Source organism: Mauremys reevesii, linkage group 24, assembly GCF_016161935.1.
Source record: "Mauremys reevesii isolate NIE-2019 linkage group 24, ASM1616193v1, whole genome shotgun sequence".
NCBI classification, from domain to species: domain Eukaryota; kingdom Metazoa; phylum Chordata; order Testudines; family Geoemydidae; genus Mauremys; species Mauremys reevesii.
Genome location: NC_052646.1, coordinates 20,738,657 through 20,756,211, shown reverse-complemented (window position 1 = coordinate 20,756,211; position 17,555 = coordinate 20,738,657). Strand labels below are relative to the sequence as shown.

Here is a 17,555-nt window from a genome sequence, read left to right as displayed (position 1 = left end):
CCCCTCGGCCTCTCCCCACCCACCCTGACCCCTGCAAACAGGCCCAGCCAGCTGCACACCACCCCAGAGCCAGGCGCAATGCTGGTGGGGCTCTGTCCTAACTGGGCGGGGGGGGGGAGGTCTTTGTGCGTGTGATAGAGCCATCCCCAGCCCCCTCAATAAGGGGTGCTGCCCCTTTAAGGCTGCAGCCCTGGAAGAAAGGAATTGTGGGAGCTGTAGTCCCCGGGGTTGTGGGCTGGGCAGTGAGGCATGCTGGGAAGGGGGCAGGGCTATAAAAGGGATCCCTTTTCTGGTCCCTACTAAGAGGAGGGTTTTTGTAGAGATTGTGGGAGTTTTCTGGGGGTCCCTCAGGCAGCCAGGGGCTAAGAACTCAGCACTCGTGACCCCAATGGCTCTGGCTGGGGTGGGGAGACAGCTGGTTGCAGGACTCTCTGCTGGTGCTTTCAGCCCTGGATCTCAAAGCAATTAATGGGGGTTAATTAGTTGAGCCTTGTAAACTCTTTTGCCCCGGGGAGTGAAGTGAGGATCCTCATTCCTGTTATGCAGTGAGGGAAACTGAGGCACAGAGGTGGGAAATCTGTGCAGGACAGCTGTTCGCAGCCCCCTCCCCACTTGAACCCACTAGGCCCCACTCCTCTCCCAGAGATGGGGAGAGAACCCAGGTGTCCTGGCATCCAGCCTGCTGCTGGCCTAGGTTGACTGTTCCCACACGAACGCTAGAATCCCACAGGCCGGTGGCGGGTTTGAACAAGCCCCTGGTGCACCCCATGTGGACCTGTCAGCTGGGGAAGGGGTAGGGGGAAGACAGAAATCTGGGGCCAATTAACCCTTCAATGGCTGCCTGCCCTGCCCCCTCTGCTCCCCTGCGCTGACCTCCAGGGAGCAGCTCTCCTTCTCAGGGCCTGTGAACTTTGCACCCAGCTGTGGGGTGTGTTGGGGCCGTTAGGTCCAGTCCCTCTTCCACAAACTGCCTGAGGGCCCCAGGCCCCACTGGTGACAGAGCGGCTGGGGGATGTATGGAGAGAAGGGATAGCCCTGAACGGGGGGGCTGGCTGGCTCTGAGGGGACATGGGACCCTTCCCCTCTAGGGGGGCTGGCTCCCATCTGTGCCCAAGGTGGGGACTGGCTGGTTCCAGGTGGGCAGGGAGAGGGGTCGTGGGGCCTTTCAAATTAGCCTTATTTATTTTTTTTAAAACTGTTTGTGATTTTCAAACCCGACCTGCTGCAGCGCCCTGCCCCCTGCTCGGCTCTCGTGGGAACGAAGTTCCCAAGGGAAACTCCCGCCAGGTAAATTTGGGTGTCAGCCGGCAGGACTCAGCCTGTCTCGATCTGCCAGGCCCGAGGGAGACAAACTGGTTTCTCTCACGGATGTCGGACTCCTCCCTGGGAGCCTTGTCCCAGAGTCAAGGATGAAGCCCAGGAGTCCGGGTGCTGAGCCCCCTCTGCTCTAACCACTAGCCCCCACTCCCCTCCCAGAACTGGGGATAGAACCCAAGAGTCCTGGCTCCCAGCCTGCTCTGCTCTAACCACCAGTCCCCACTCCCCTCCCAGAGCTGGGGAGAGAACCCAGGAGTCCTGGCTCCCAGCCCCTTCTGCTCTAACCACCAGCCCCCGCTCCCCTCCCAGAACTGGGGATAGAACCCAAGAGTCCTGGCTCCCAGCCTGCTCTGCTCTAACCACCAGTCCCCACTCCCCTCCCAGAGCTGGGGAGAGAACCCAGGAGTCCTGGCTCCCAGCCCCCCAGCACTAAAGCTCTGAAATCCCTGGTGTAGCTGATTGCCCAGCTCCCATGTTGATACAGGCCAGAGGGTTGGGATTGTGTGAAACCAAGCAAGGCCAGGGGAGGGAGAACCCATGTTCAGTTCCTTGCCCCCCAGAGCCGGCCAGCCCCCCACCATGGGGCCCTATGGCAGCCATGGCCCCCTAGAGGGGAAAGGCACCCATGGGGCCAGGTGCACACACTGAGTGGCAGGGGAGGTTTCGGGGCTGGAGGGGGATGGGTGGGGTTCTTTGTGGATCCTCCCCACCCCCGCCGGCTGTCTCATCCACCTGGCTGGTAACTAACTCCTGCCCAGCAGACAGAGGCCCAGCAGGGGCAGAGTCACCTCCCTGCTCCTAGGCAGGGAAACTGAGGCACAGGCCGGTGAAAGAACCTGCCCAAACTGAGTCCTGGCTCCCTGCCCCGCTCTCAGCCACCAGCCCCCGCTCCCCTCCCAGGGCCGGGGAGACGGATCAGTCTGAGTTCTTGGCCCAGGGCAGTTACATAAGGGCAGAAAGTCCCAGGCCAGACCTCGTGCAGGGCTCGGGCTCTCGGTTTAACTGCTCAACTTCCCCTGATTCGTGATCCACACCCGGCCTGCCTGGGAGGGGGGGGGGGCTGGGAGCCCGGATGCCTGGGTTCTCTCCCCGGCTCTGGGAGGGGAGCAGGGTCTAGTGGTTAGAGCGGGGGGGGAGGGCTGGAAGCCCGGACGCCTGGGTTCTCTCCCTGGCTCTGGGAGGGGAGTGGGGGCTGGTGGTTAGAGCAGGGGAGGCTGGGAGTCAGGACGCTTGGGTTCTCTCCCTGGCTCTAGGAGGGGAGTGGGGGCTGGTGAGTTGGAGTGGGGGGGCAGGGAGCCAGGACGCCTGGGTTCCCGGGCTGTGACCGGCCCTGACGTGCCCTCCCCTCGCGGGCGCTGATGTCACAGGTGTTGTGTTTCCAACCTCGGGCTGGAAAACGAGTTGGAGCCGCCGCTGCCCCCCAGCCGGGACCGGAGCCGGACGCGCGGGCAGGGGTCCCCGGGGGGCCGGTGAGCGGGGCTGGGGCAGGGGTCCCGGAGCGCAGCGGCCGCCACCTGGCCATGGGGGGGGGGGGGAGAGAAAGAGAAACAGAAAGAGGCGGGCGGGGAAGTTGGGGGGGGGTGGCTCGTGACCTTCCCCCCACGGCTCGCCTGACCCTGCTTCTCTTCCCCAGTTCCCACAGCAACTCCCGGACACCTGGGTCCTGTCTGCGTCCTGGAGCAGAGGGAGGAGGGGCCTGGAGAAACCAGGGATCGCCCCCCCCCCGCACGGATTGAGGGGTGAGTGGTGCCGGGCCCGGGGCTGTGGCCCTCATTATGGGGGTTCGTGAAGGGAGAGCCCCTTGATTGAGTGCTGGGCTGAAAGAATGGGGGGGCCCGGAGCCAGGACTCCTGGGTTCTCTCCCGGGATCCGGGAGGGGAGTGGGGTCTAGTGGTTAGAGGATGGGGGTGGGGGCGTGGCTGGGAGCCAGGACTTCTGGGTTCTCTCCCGGGATCCGGGAGGGGAGTGGGGTCTAGCGGTTAGAGGGTGGGGGTGGGGGCGTGGGCGTGGCTGGGAGCCAGGACTCCTGGGTTCTCTCCCGGGATCCGGGAGGGGAGTGGGGTCTAGTGGATAGAGTGGGGGTGGGGGTGGGAGCCAAGACTTGTTTCTAGCAAACAGAAAAAATGACCCCTGGGGGCACGGGGCGGTGGAGGGGCTGTGAGAACAGATCAGTCAATACTGAAGTGCTTTGAGATCCTCAGACAGACTGGCTGGAGCATCCCCCTAGCCCCCCGCATGAAGCTGAAATCAGGGCCGCCCGGGGGGGGGGGGCAAGTGGGGCAATTTGCCCCATGCCCCTAGGGGCCCCCGTGCGAATATAATATTCTATAGTAATGCAACTTTTTAATGGAAGGGGCCCCCGAAATTGCTTTGTCCCGGCCCCCCTGAATCCTCTGGGCAGCCCTGGCTGAAATACAAACAGCCCCGGGGTCTGTCTCTCCCTCCCCCCCCCGGCCGTGTGGGGCCAGGGTCGTCCCAACCCCCTATCAGCAGTTTGCCCCAGCCCATGGAAAATCCCGACTCCCTTTGCTCTTCCCAGCCCCCGGCCTGGCAGTGCCAGCCCCTGGCGCTGGTTCAGATGGGGACAATCTGGCGCCAGAGATAAAGCGGAAGGTGCCAAGGCCGGGGTGAACCAGGGTCAAGGTGATTTTTCCCTGCTAAAGAGCCTGTCCAATGCACACAGCATGGAGATGCGGCCACCTCTGGGGTGGGCACTGGGGCTGGTTATACAGGGATGCCCACTCAGTGCTGAGATGCGGCCACCTCTGGGGTGGGGCACTGGGGCTGGTTATACAGGGATGCCCACTCAGTGCTGAGATGCGGCCACCTCTGGGGTGGGGCACGGGGGCTGGTTATACAGGGACCCCTCGCGCAGCCCTGAGATGCGGCCACTTTTGGAGAGAAACACGGCATCTGGGGAACAGCCCTGCAACAGGTTTTGGGACAGGAAGTGAAGGAGAATGTCGGTGTCCTGTTTGACAGCAGAGGGAATAATTTTGCAGTGTAGTGGTTGCTAATTTGGAGCTGCTGGGTAAATGACTTCTTTATTAACAGCCCCCACACTCTGCCCCAGAGGTGGCTGCATCCCAAGGTTGGCAAGGGGCCGAGAGCCTGGGGGGGGGTGTCTATGAGGAAGTGGGGAGAGCTGGCAGGTGCGGGGGCTGCAGGTGGGGGTTGATCATTTTGTTTTGTCCTGTTGGAGCAAACAAATCCCTCTTCTCGCCTGCCCGGTAGAAAATTCCCCTCCCTCCTCTGGGCTTTGGTCCATCCTTGGGACTCCCTCAGGCCGGGCATCTCTGCCCCAGAGATCCAGGGAGGTGCCACCTCTGGGGCAGGAATGGCGCCTTGAGGACGGGGCCGCCTGCCTGGTGCAGGGTGGCCCCACCCCCATGGGGACAATTTGGCCTTTTATCAGCAGGGCTGCTCCGAGTGCCGGAGGTTCGCTTTCGGGCTGCGTTCAGCTTTCTCCTGGGGTGTTTCCGCCCCAGGGGCAGGACTTGGGGAAATGACAAAGGCAGGACCTCTGTGAGGGTCACTCTCTGGAATATCCAGTGGCAGGGAGTCCCTGGGGTTAACGCTAATAATGGGGGCTGTTTATGCAGGGATCCTTCTTCCGGCGCTGAGATGCGGCCACCTCTGGGGTGGCGTCTGGGGGCTGGTTATATGGGGAGATTTAGGGAACCAGAAAGGAGTCACTTGAGCTGAGGTGCCGGGGCCAGGGCAGAGCCCCCCACCCGGCCCCCTGCAGCCCAGTGCCCCCTAGCGCCTCCTCTCCCTTGCGATTGCAGGTCTCTGGCCATGGTTCTCCAGGACAATGAGCCCCTGGCGGGGCTGAGCCAGACCTCCCGATGCCCTGTGCTGGCCCCCGTGGGGCAGGGCAGGTGGAGGGGCCCCGGGGCGGCCCAGGCCCAGCTGGTGGGCAAGGCCGACTGTCTCTCCTCCAGCTCCGGGGCAGCCACGAGCGACAGCCCCGAGGAGGACGAGGCCAGCAGCACGGAGAGTGCCCAGAACGGGGTGAGTGGCGCGGGGCCGGTCCCCGCTAGGCCCCAGGGCAGGGGCCTGGCTGACTCGGGGGAGGGGGGAATGGGGCAGGGGCAGGGGCCTGTCCCCTCGAGTGGATGCTGGTTCCCATCCGGCCCCAGTGCAGGGGACTGGCTGGCTCAGGGGGGCAGGGAATGGGCCATGGGGTCTGTCCCCTCGACCGGGCGCTGGCTCCCATCCCGCCCCAGTGCGGGGGACTGGCTGGCTCAGGAGGGCAGGGAATGGGGCAGGGGCCTGTCCCCTCGACCGGGCGCTGGCTCCCATCTGGCCCCAGTGCGGGGGACTGGCTGGCTCAGGGGGGCAGGGAATGGGCCATGGGGTCTGTCCCCTCAACGGGACGCTGGCTCCCATCCCGCCCCAGTGCGGGGGACTGGCTGGCTCAGGGGGGCAGGGAATGGGCCATGGGGTCTGTCCCCTGGAGGGGGCGCCAGTTCCCATCCGGCCCCAGTGCGGGGGACTGGCTGGCTCAGGGGGGCAGGGAATGGGGCAGGGGCCTGTCCCCTCAACCGAGCGCTGGCTCCCATCCGGCCCCAGTGCGGGGGACTGGCTGGCTCAGGGGGGCAGGGAATGGGCCATGGAGTCTGTCCCCTGGAGGGGGCGCTGGCTCCCATCCGGCCCCAGGGCGGGGCACTGGCTGGCTCAGGGGGGCAGGGAATGGGGCAGGGGCCTGTCCCCTCGACCGGGCGCTGGCTCCCATCCGTCCCCAGGGCGGGGGACTGGCTGGCTCAGGGCGGGGAAAGGGGTCCCCTTGTCGACAGGGCTGGTTCACTCCCGCTCTCTCCTGCCCAGGACGAGAGCCCCCAGGCGGGCGCGGAGGGGTCCCGGCTGCGGGGGGAGCAGGACGAGGCGCTGGGCCGGGTAGCGGAGTTGGAGAGTCGCATCAAGGAGCTGCAGCACCAGCAGAAGGAGATGAACATTGAGGTGCGTCCGTCCCCGGGCTCCCCACCCTGAGTCACGGGGATGTCTGGGGGGTGGGGGTGGGGGGCGTTCCCAGCTGCCGGCACCTGGCAAACCTGTCTCGCCGGGGCACCGCGCCCAGCCAGGTGGGGAGGGGCTGGGTGGGTCCCTGCTACAATCACAGCAGGAGCAGCTGGGTTTGGGGAGAGGGAAAACACTGAGCTGCACAGACAGGACGCCTGGGTTCTCTCCAGCTTTGGGAGGGGAGTGGGGTCTCGTGGGTCAGAGCGGGAGGGGCTGGGAGCCAGGACGCCTGGGTTCCGTTCCTGGCCGTGGGAGAGGAGTGGGGTCTGGTGGGCTGTCGTGGGCGGGAGCTGCCCGTTGTCGGCTCTGTGCCGTGGGCCCCGATCCCTGTGGGTCTAACCTCCCCCGCTCCCGGCAGATGAAGCTGGAGGGGGCGCTGCTGGAGGGGGAGCTGGCGGCCGAGTGGCGGGAGGTTCAACGCGAGGAACAGCTGGTCCTGCAGCTGCAGAGGAGGTTCGCGGAGACGGTGCACCGGTGCCACACCGAGAGAGAGAAGGTCAGGCCCCTGCCCAGCCTCCATGTCTCCCAGCAGCCTTTGCAGGGCTCCTCTTTCCCCAGAATCCTTTGTGCTCCCTCCCTCCTTGGCCCATTTCCCCCAGAATCCTTTGCTACTCTCCCCGTTGCCCACTGGATCCCAGAGTCCTTTGCTCCCGCCCAGGCGTGCCCACCTTTCCCAGCACCCTTTGCTGTGGGTTGGCCCTGTCCCCAGCCTGTCGGGGATGGTGTCCGGCCAGGGGAGTGTGTCCGTGGAACCCAGGTGTCCTGGCTCCTGACCCCGCCCCTCTCCGGCAGGAGAAGGCTCGGCTGGGGAAGGAGCGGCGCAAGGTGGAGGAGCTCCAGAGGCAACATGCCGAGTCCCAGACCCACCTGGAGACCCAGCCCGAGAGCATGCGGGAGCGGATGCAGAGCCAGCTGCAGCAGGTAGGGGCCGGGGACAGCCCGGCAGGTCCCGCGCCCTGTGGAGCGCTGGGCTGGCTGGTACGGCCCAGAGGAGGAGACCCGGGGTGGCCCATGTACATTGATACGGCCCAGAGGAGGAGACCCGGGGTGGCCCATGTACATTGATATGGCCCAGAGGAGGAGACCCGGGGTGGCCCATGTACATTGATACGGCCCAGAGGAGGAGACCCGGGGTGGCCCATGTACATTGATACGGCCCAGAGGAGGAGACCCCGGGGTGGCCCATGTACATTGATATGGCCCAGAGGAGGAGACCCCGGGGTGGCCCATGTACATTGATACGGCCCAGAGGAGGAGACCCGGGGTGGCCCATGTACATTGATACGGCCCAGAGGAGGAGACCCCGGGGTGGCCCATGTACATTGATACGGCCCAGAGGAAGAGACCCGGGGTGGCCCATGTACATTGATACGGCCCAGAGGAGGAGACCCCGGGGTGGCCCATGTACATTGATACGGCCCAGAGGAGGAGACCCGGGGTGGCCCATGTACATTGATACGGCCCAGAGGAGAGACCCGGGTGGCCCATGTACATTGATATGGCCCAGAGGAGGAGACCCGGGTGGCCCATGTACATTGATACGGCCCAGAGGAGGAGACCCGGGGTGGCCCATGTACATTGATACGGCCCAGAGGAGGAGACCCCGGGGTGGCCCTTGTACATTGATATGGCCCAGAGGACACGTAGAGGGGAATACGGTCGGTGGCTCCGGACACGCACGGGGTGGGCCGGGTTCTTGGAGGGGTCAGCAAACCTGGACAAGGGGGATCCAGTGGATATGGTGCACTTAGATTTCCAGAAAGCCTTTGACAGGGTCCCTCCCGAAAGGCCCTTAAGCAAAGGGAGCTGTCAAGGTAAAAGGTAGGGAACGAGGGGGAGGAAGGAATGGCCAGTTTTCACAGGGCAGAGGGGTCCCCCGAGGTCGGTGCTGGGCCCAGCGCTGTTCAACATGGTCATAAATGATCTGGGAAAAGGGGTAAACGGGGAGGTGGCAAAATGTGCAGATGATACGAAATGACTCGAGAGTTAAGTCCCAGCAGACTGTGAAGAGCTACGAAGGGATCTCACAGAACTGGGTGGCTGGGCGACCAAAGGGCAGATTCCGTGTTGATCAATGCAAAGTGATGCACATTGGAAACCACAATCCCAACTCTCCATATGCAATGATGGGATCTAAATTAGCTGTTACCACTCCAGAAAGATCTTGGAGTCACTGTGGAGAGTTCTCTGAAAACATCCATTCAGTGTGTAGCAGAGTCAAAAAAGCCACCAGGGATGTTGGGAATCGTTAAGAAAGGGATAGATAATGAGACAGAAAATATCACATTGCCTCTGTATAAATCCATGGGACGCCCACACCTTGAACACTGCGTGCAGATGTGGTCACCTCAGCTCAAAAAAATCTGTTAGAATTGGAAAATGTGCAGAGAAGGGCAACAAAAATGATTCAGGGTATGGAACGGCTGCGATATGGGGACAGATTAATAAGATCGGGACTGTTCAGCTTAGAAAAGAGATGACTAAGGGGGGATATGATCGAGGTCTATAAAATCATGACGGGTGTGGAGATACTGAATAAGGAAGTGCTATTTGCTTCTCCTCGTAACACAAGAACCAGGCATCACCCAATGAAACTACCAGGCAGCAGGTTTAAAACAAATAAAAGGAAGTATTTCATCACACAACGCACAGTTAACCTGTGGAACTCCTTGCCGGGGGATGTTGTGAAACCCAAAACTATAACGGGGTTAAAAAAAGAATGAAATAAGTACCTGGAGGATAGGTCCATCAGTGGCTATTGGTCAGGGCCACGAGCCCCTGCTCTGGATGTCCCTAAACCTCCGACTGCCAGGAGCTGGGAGTGGACGACGGGATGGATCACTCGATAACTGCCCTCTGGAGCACCGGGCATCGGCCCCTGTTGGGAGTCAGGATACTGGGCTAGATGGACTATTGGGCTGGCCCAGTATGGCCGTTCTTATATACAGCCCAGATGTACCAGCCTCCCCCCCTCCTCCCCCATAATCCACTAGACCCCCCTCCCCTTCCAGAGCTGGGATAGAACCCAGGAGTCCTGACGGGGTCTCCCTCCCTGCAGACGTCGGAGATGCTGGAGGGGGCTCTGAGGAGCTACGAGGACCTGGAGTTCCAGCAGCTGGAGCGCGAGAGCCGCTTGGAGGAGGAGAAGGAGGCGGCCTGCCAGGCCTTGGCCCGCCAGATAGCCCAGGTCCAGGAGAGCCTCAAGGAGAGGAAGGTGAGTGGGGCCCATCCTCAGGGATCCGCTCCAGGTCTTACCCTCCTCCTGCGACTCCATTCCGGGGCACTGGGACCCGGTTCCGTATTTTACCCTCCTCCCGGGGTGGAACCTGCGACTCCATTCCAGGGGCATTGGGATCTGGCTCCAGGTTGTGACCGGAGAATCCTGTTCCAGGTCTTCCGGCAACCGAGTGCGATCCAGAGGGGGAGGGGACCCGGGACAGGGGTCCAGGTCTTACCTTCCTCCAGGACAGTGACACCCGGAATCCATTCCAGGGGGTGCCAGGATCCGGGTCCTGAGCAGCGAGTCCATTCCAGAGGGCGGGGGGGATCCTGCTCCAGGTCTTGGCTACACCCACAGCCCATTCCAGGGGGGCAGGATGATCCAGCACCGGGTCTCACCCTTCTCCTGGATGGCACCTGCGAGGCGGGGGCTGAGCCCTTGACTCCATTCCAGGGGGCGGGGGGATCCGGTGCCAGGTCTTACCCACCTCCTGGGTGGGGGGCTGTCCCCACAGTTCAATGCAGGGGGCCCCCGGGGTGGGGTTCCCCCTGGTTAGGTCCCAGGTAGGGACACCTGGGTTCTTGGGGTGAGGGGGTGTCCCTTCCCCCACAGGACTCTCACCCTCCCCCGTTCCCCCCCCCAGAGGAAGGTGCGCAGGCTGGAGGCCCAGGTGCGCTCGGTGCAGGAGCACATGGCGGGCGAGTGCCGCAAGCTGGTGCAGGAGAAGGGAGAGGCCGTCCAGAGCCTCAACTTGGTGAGGAACCCGCCCCCCCGGAGAGAACCCAGGAGTCCTGGCTCCCGGCCCCCAGTCCCCATCTAACCCCATTCTCCCAAACCTGGGAGAGAACCCAGGAGTCCTGGCTCCCGGCCCCGTCCCCATCTAACCCCATTCTCCCAAACCTGGGAGAGAACCCAGGAGTCCTGGCTCCCGGCCCCCAGTCCCCATCTAACCCCATTCTCCCAAACCTGGGAGAGAACCCAGGAGTCCTGGCTCCCAGCCCCCAGTCCCCATCTAACCCCATTCTCCCAAACCTGGGAGAGAACCCAGGAGTCCTGGCTCCCGGCCCCCAGTCCCCATCTAACCCCATTCTCCCAAACCTGGGAGAGAACCCAGGAGTCCTGGCTCCCGGCCCCCAGTCCCCATCTAACCCCATTCTCCAAAACCTGGGAGAGAACCCAGGAGTCCTGGCTCCCGGCCCCCAGTCCCCATCTAACCCCATTCTCCCAAACCTGGGAGAGAACCCAGGAGTCCTGGCTCCCAGCCTCCTGCTCTTACCATGAGACCCCACTGCCCTCCCAGAGTGGGAGGGGGGGGTCACCGGGCTGGCCGGGCCCATGGGTCTAAGTAGGGGGCAGGGCAGGACCCTATGGGGTGGAGCAGGGGGTGGGGCAGGACCCAGTGGGGCAGAGTTGGGGCAGGGCATAACCCTGGGGGTGGGACAGGACCCAGTGGGTGGGAGCGGGGGATGGTGCAGGACCTCGTGGATCTGAGGGGGGGCGGGGTAGGGCAGGACCCCACGAGGTGACCCCTGCCCCGGCCTGTGTCCCCAGGAGCGGCGTCGGCTGGAGGAGCTGGGCAAAGCCTGTGAGGACCAGAGCGGAGATGACTCGCCCGTCAGTAACCAGGAGCTCACCAAGGTAACCCCCACCCGTGCCCCCCCTCACCTGCAGGGGTCCCCCTGGCACACCCATCCTGCGTCCCCACCTACCTGTCTCCCACCTGCCAGGGTCCCCCACATCCTGTGCCCCCCACTTCACCCTTCCCCACTCGCTGGGGTCCCCCCCAGCCTCCCCACCGTGTCCCCCCACCTCTCCCTCCCCCACCGGCACTGGAGTCCCCCTGGCCCTGGCCCTGCCTGCTCCAGTTCAGATCAAAGCGTCTCTGCTGTGTCCCAAGGCTGTGACCACCCCCTTGCCCCGCCCGCCCCGGATGCCTGGGACCCTCCAGCTGCGGGCCGGGAGCCCCTGGTTAAGACACACGTTTACCTGGTGTTGGAGACCCAGGCCAGCAGCGACTCCCAGGCAGCGTGACACAGACGGGAGCCCAGCGTAGCACAGAGCTTGGGAGCGCAGGGAGAAGGGACCTGCAGCAGAGTCCATGGGGGGGCCCAGAGCCTTGGGATTCCCCCCTCTGAGTCCCAAGCAGGAGCCTGACCCGGTTCCAGTTGCCTGGCCCCAGACCCCCCTGTTCCCCTCCTTGTTCCTTTGTCTCTGACCCGGGCCAGCACCGACACCACCCGCTGATTCTGGCGGGGGGGGCCCGGCCATCAGTGCCAAGGTCCAGTGTCCGGCCAGTTCTCCGTCCCAGGCAGCGTCACACCTGCCCTCGCTCACACACTCCTCCCACCACCGGATACTTGAGTAACACACAGGGGAAACTGAGGCACACACAGAGTCTTCAGAGAAGACGGGCAGAACATTCCCACTGCCTCACACCTGGGCAGGTGGGGTCATGTTGCCACCTGCTGGTGAGTTCCAGGCATTGCAGACAGGTGGCTCCAAGGAGACCTGGGAGCCAGGACTCCTGGGTTCTCACCCCAGCTCTGGGAAGGGAGCTGGGTCTGGTGAGTTAGAGGAGGGGGGGCCTGGGAGCCAGGACTCCTGGGTTCTCTCCTTGGCTCTGGGGAGGGGGGAATGGGGCCTAGTGGTCAAAGCAGGGAGGCTGGGAGCCAGGACACCTGGACTCTTTCGCTGGTTCTGGGAGGGGAGTGGGGGCTAGTGGTTAGAGCAGGGAGGGCTGGGAGCCCCACCCCTGCCGTGTCCGTGTGTCTGTCCGTACGTCGATGTCTCCGTGTCTCTGCAGCTCATGTTCACCCAAAAGACGGATCGGAAGGTCGTGGTGCTGGGCTGCGACCAGCGCGACCCGGCCTGCGTGTTCTCCGTCCGCAGCTCCGTCCAGGTGTGTGTGTCCGTCTGTCCTGTGCCCGTCCCCCGCCGTCTCTGCTCTGCCTGTCTGTGCTCGCCTGTGTCTGTGCCCCTTCCTGTCCCCCACCTCGATGGCTAGGAGGGGGCAGAGCCCAGGGCTCGGGATGGGGGGCAGAGCCCAGGGGGCGGGCAGTGTCGGGGTACCTGGGGTGGGGTGAACCCCGCTCGTCGACCCCCCCTCTTTCTTTCTGTCTCCAGAGCTCCTTCGGGCTGCAGAGATCGAGGAGCCTGCCCCGAAGACGGGGGGACCGGCCGCCCCCCCGCCCCACTCAGCGCCCCCTCTCGCTCGAAGCCAACGGTAGGAGGGAGGGGATGGGAAGGATCTGTGTGTGTGTGGGGGGGGTATATTTAGGAGGGCTCCAGGACATCTCCCAAGGCACGGTGTGGGGCCAGGTGGGACCAGTGTGGTGAGGGTTGTGGGGGGGGGTTCTCTGTGCCTACGGGGTGCTGATCCCACCCCCCCGTCTCTCTCAGGGGGGCTAGACTCAGACGTCCTGGCGCTGCAGCTCTCGGCGGGGGGCGACCGGCGCTGCGTGCCACTCAAACATCTCAACGCCCCCCTGTACCCGCTGGGGGGGCCATACAGGTGAGATTCCCCCAGTGGTCCCCCTCCCTCCTCTGCCCCCCATCGTCCCCTCCATGCCCCCGATCACCCCCATCCCGCCCTCTTCTCCCCCTCCCAGGCACCTCCACCCCCCCCCTTTGCACGGCCCTGTCCTTGGGTCCCCAGACACAGGCCCCTCCAAACTCTCCCCCCACACCCAGAAGCCCCCATCCCATTCTGCCCCCTCCTACCCATTGGGGGGGGACCCCTGGGTCACTCCAGGCTCCTCACTCCCCACCGACTCAGTGTCCCGCTCCCTCCACAGCAGCGTGAGCTCCTGTGTCACCAAACTGGCCGAAATGGAGCGGATGGTGCGGGAGGCCATGGCGGAGAGAGAGCGGCTGCTGCAGGCGCGGGTAAGAACCCAGGAGTCCTGGCTTGCCTCCCGCCGACCCCCAGCTCTGACTCACCAGACCCCACTCCCCTCCCAGAGCCAGGGAGCGAACCCAGGAGTCCTGGCTCCCAGCTACCCTCCTTTTCTAATCCACTAGACTCCCCTCCCCTCCCAGAGCCAGGGAGCGAACCCAGGAGTCCTGGCTCCCACCCCTCCCGGCTCTAACCACAGGACCCCACGTCCCCCCACGTGTCTGTCCCATGGTCTCCAGGCCGGGAATAGGGAAGTTGGGGTTTCGCTGCATCAGCTGCTGGCTTCCTCTCCCCGCCCCCCTGCACCAGACACCAAAGCGGGGGACACAGACTGGCTGGGGGCGGGGCCAGGATGGAGGCGGGGACAGAGGGGTGGGGGTGGACAGGGTTAAGGTGGGGTGTGTGGCAGGGGGAGGAGCCGGGGGGGCAGGGTAGAGGTGGGGGAAGGGGCCTGCTGTGAAGGGGTGGGGTGGAGGTGGGGTGAGGCCCGGATGATGGGGGGGCCGGGATGGAGCAGGCTGGGGGGGGCGGGCAGCTCTGTCTCGGGGGCTCCTCAGGAAGCCGGGGGGGGGGGCTGGGAGTTACCAGATTGGGATCTTTTGGGGGTGGAGGGGCCAGCCCCCCCCACGATGGCCACTGGGCTCTGACCCCCCCTCTGTCCCCGCAGGAGGCGAAACGAGTGGCCCAGGGGGAGACACAACACACGGAGCCGCCCCCCCCTGCCCAGGTGAGACCCCGCGGGCTGGATTGGGGCCGGGATTCCCGACGTTCCCCCCGCCCACACACACATTTACCCCCCCGTGTTGCCTGTGCAGGACCGGAGCCCGGGGCCGGCGCGGGAGCCTCCTGCCCCCGCCCCCCTGGACCTGCGCGCCCACCTGGAGGCTTCGGGGCACAGCCTGGAGACCTGCCCCGAGGTGCGGGTGACGGGCAGGGCCTGCCGCGGCTTCCTGGTCAAGATGGGCGGGCGCATCAAAACCTGGAAGAAACGTTGGTTCTGCTTCGACCGCCAGCGGCGCCTGCTGGCCTATTACGTGGGTGAGCGAGAGCACCCCCCAGAGACCCCCCGCCCCATGGGGCCCCCGGGTACCCTCCTCCCCCAGCAGCCCCCTCCTCTGGTCACCCGCCCTCCAGCACCCACCCCAGTGACGCCTGCTACATGGGTGAGCGAGAGTACACCCCCAGACACCCCCCGCCCCATGGGGCCCCCGGGTACCCTCCTGCCCCCAGCAAACCCCTCCTCTGGTCACCCGCCCCCCAGCACCCATCCCAGTGACGCCTGCTGGCCTACTATGTGGGTGAGCGAGAGTACCCCCAGACACACCCCGCCCCATGGGGCCCAGTACCCCTGCCCGGGCCCGGGTACCTCCCGCCCAGCGTCCCGTCCTCTGGTCACCGCCCCCAGCACCCACCCCAGTGACGCCTGCTACATGGGTGAGCGAGAGTACCCCCCAGACACCCCGGCCCCTGGGAGCCCCCTGCCCCGGGTACCTCCCTCCCCCAGCGTCCCCGTCCTCTGGTCACCCGGCACCCACCCCCAGTGACGCCTGCTGGCCTACTACATGGGTGAGCAAGAGCAGCCCCCAGACACTGGCGCCCCCGGGAGCTCCGGGCCCCGGGTACCTCCCGCCCCAGCGTCCCCATCCTCTGGTCACCCGCACCCCCGCACCCACCCTAGTGACGCCTGCTGGCCTGCTACATGGGTGAGCCCCAGTACCTCCCCAGACACCCCCTGCCCCATGGGGGCCCCCGGGAGCCCCCTGCCCCACAGCACCCACAGGGTACCCTCCTCCCTCAGCAGCCCCCTCCTCTGTTCACCCACCTCCAGTGATGCCTGCTGGCCTACTCTGCGGGTGAGCCCCCCAGGCACCCCCTCGGGCGCCTCCTTCTCTGCTACCCCTCACTGGGGAGCCAGTGCCTCCTGCATCCCCCTGTATCCCTGCCCCCTCCCAGCTCCCCCTAATCGCTGCCCCCTCTCGTTGCAGACAAAGAGGAGGCGAAACTCAAGGGCGTCATCTACTTCCAGGCCATCGAGGAGGTTTATTATGATCACCTGCGCAGCGCCTTCAAGGTACGCCACCGCCCCCCCCCCCCAATGCCAGGACCCACGGTGTCCCTCCCCAGCCCCGCAGTGCCCCCCCACCACACCAGCACCCATGGTGTCATCCCACCCCAGTGCCCCCTCCAAACCCCGCAGCACCCCCACCACAGTGCCAGGACCCATGGCATCATCCCGCCCCGCAGTGTCCCCACCCAGAACCCACCCCCAGCTCCAGGACCCACGGAGTCCTCCCACCCCCCAGCACAGGGACCCATGGGATAGCCCCCAGTGCTGGGACCCACAGTATCTCCTCCCCCTGCCCCCACCAGCCTCCCAGCATGGGGACCCACAACGTCCACCCCAACCCTCCAGACCCTCCAGCGCTGGGACCACGGCATCCTGCCGCTGAGCCCTGGAACCTGTGGCACCGTCCCCCCAACCTTCCTGCGCCCCCCCAGCCCAGGGACCCAGGGGGTCCCAGCCACCCCCCCACTGGCTGACCCTTTCCTTCCCCCGCAGAGCCCCAACCCCAAACTGACCTTCTGTGTCAAGACCTACGACCGGCTCTTCTGCCTGGTGGCGCCCAGCGCCGAGGCCATGCGGATCTGGATGGACGCCATCGTCACGGCCGCCGAGGAGAACACCCGCTACTGAGCCGGGCCCGCCGAGCCCCCCAGGCACCCACCAAAGACATTGCCCACCTGGTGGGCGTGGCCAGCTGGGCCACTGGCTCCGCCCCTGGGAGGGGCTTGAGGGCAGGGCAGCCAATGGGGGGTGGACTTGGTTCTTGAAGGTGTGAAGCTGTGCTGGCCCCGCCCCTTTTGACCTCGGCCATGGCGGGAGCAATGAGGCGCAGGCGTTTGCCTCCAATCAGAGCAGGGCTCTTCTAAAACACAGACGCTCCCGGAACTGGGACCAATGGGAGGCAAATGGCTTTGAATCCTGACCAATGGGAGGAGGCTCACTGAGAATTCTGGCCAATCAGAGAACGCCTAGTTGGAAGGCCAGGCAATTGGATGCATGTTCACCTGGGACCTGCACCAATCCGTGGAGAGAAGGGTTGAGGCCTGGCCAACAGGAAAAGACTTGTTCAGAATCTGCACCAATAGGAGGAGACCTGCCTTAAATGCTAACCAATGGGGGCGGGGTGGGGAACACCTGGTTGGAATTCCCACCAATTGCATGCGGCCTGGCTTTGAAACCTGGCCAATTACCCAAAAGACTCAGCTGGAATTTGCACCAGTGGGAGGAGACCGGGATTGAACTGACCAATGGTGGCTTGGACTTCCCATTGACTGTCTGAAATCTTGACCAATGGGAGCAGGCTTCAAGGATGCACCAATCGGAGGAGACCAGGATCAAACTGGCCAATGGTGGCCGTGCCCGGAGGGTGCCGTGGCCAAGTCCCGACCAATGGGGAGTGTGGAGTCTCTCTGATAGGGAGCAAAGACTCTGTTGCCTGTATGGCCTTTCCCAGCATGCTTTGTGCCATGTGGCCAAGGCCCAGGGGGCCGGGGCTGAGCCCAAAGGTGGCAGCAGGGGGAGCCCCCTGGATCTTGTCTGTACCCCTCCCCCGCCCCGTGTCTGTTGTGGGCCCCGGGGTCGCTGCCCCCTGCTGACGCCAACTATTTATTACAGAAACTCGTCTGACCCACGGGCCATGTGTCTAGTTTTATTGCAGCCAGTGCCCCTCGCTCCAGCCCCCTGGGCTCCCCTGCCCCAAGCTCTGCCAGTGGCCCTCGCCCCCGACCCGCAGCCCCCTGGGCTCCCTCCCCTAAGCTCTGCTGGTGCCTCTCACTCCCGACCCACAACCCCCTGCCAGTCCAGCCCTTGCCAGCTCTGCTGACGCCCCTCACTCCTGGCCCCCAGCCCCCTGGGCTCCCCCCCGCAGCTCTGCCGGTGCCCCGGGTGGATCACAAAGCAGCAGGTGATAGACTGGGAGCTTTGTGGCTGGCAGCTCTGACCCCCAGACTGTGGTGTCTCAGGCACACAAGGGGTGGTGGTGGCCTCCCAGACCCGGGGAGCAAGCTCAGGACTTCTGGCTCCCAGCCCTCCCCCGC

The 17,555-nt window shown here is 64.8% G+C and overlaps 1 protein-coding gene across 6 annotated transcripts; it reads left to right on the top strand.

Annotated features, from left to right (window-relative positions):
• Nucleotides 1–323: 323 nt before the first annotated feature.
• PHLDB3 (pleckstrin homology like domain family B member 3) lies at nucleotides 324–17,234 on the top strand. 6 transcript variants are annotated; one of them, XM_039513536.1, is made up of 18 exons: nucleotides 324–568; nucleotides 1,229–1,287; nucleotides 2,951–3,056; nucleotides 5,106–5,331; nucleotides 6,148–6,279; nucleotides 6,698–6,835; nucleotides 7,132–7,260; nucleotides 9,398–9,553; nucleotides 10,203–10,313; nucleotides 11,111–11,197; nucleotides 12,363–12,458; nucleotides 12,683–12,782; nucleotides 12,959–13,070; nucleotides 13,354–13,444; nucleotides 14,122–14,181; nucleotides 14,270–14,492; nucleotides 15,440–15,525; nucleotides 16,015–17,229. In XM_039513536.1, the coding sequence occupies exons 4-18, from the start codon at nucleotides 5,116–5,118 to the stop codon at nucleotides 16,147–16,149; spliced, it is 1,872 nt and encodes a 623-aa protein (XP_039369470.1). In that variant the 5' UTR covers nucleotides 324–568; nucleotides 1,229–1,287; nucleotides 2,951–3,056; nucleotides 5,106–5,115; the 3' UTR covers nucleotides 16,150–17,229. The 6 variants fall into 6 exon arrangements, with proteins under 6 accessions (XP_039369470.1, XP_039369471.1, XP_039369475.1 ...); XM_039513537.1 differs by lacking the exon at nucleotides 1,229–1,287; XM_039513541.1 differs by lacking the exon at nucleotides 324–568 and having other exon boundaries at nucleotides 1,242–1,287; nucleotides 16,015–17,232.
• Nucleotides 17,235–17,555: the final 321 nt, after the last annotated feature.

What these genes read in the sequence shown, in the direction of transcription:
- PHLDB3 (XM_039513540.1), top strand. Translation starts at nt 5,116, where the DNA reads ATGGTTCTCCAGGACAATGAGCCCCTGGCGGGGCTGAGCCAGACCTCC. An exon ending in GCCACACCGAGAGAGAGAAG is followed by an intron (nt 6,836 to 7,131) that starts GTCAGGCCCCTG and finishes CCTCTCCGGCAG; the next exon opens with GAGAAGGCTCGGCTGGGGAA. An exon ending in AGAGCCTCAAGGAGAGGAAG is followed by an intron (nt 9,554 to 10,202) that starts GTGAGTGGGGCC and finishes TCCCCCCCCCAG; the next exon opens with AGGAAGGTGCGCAGGCTGGA.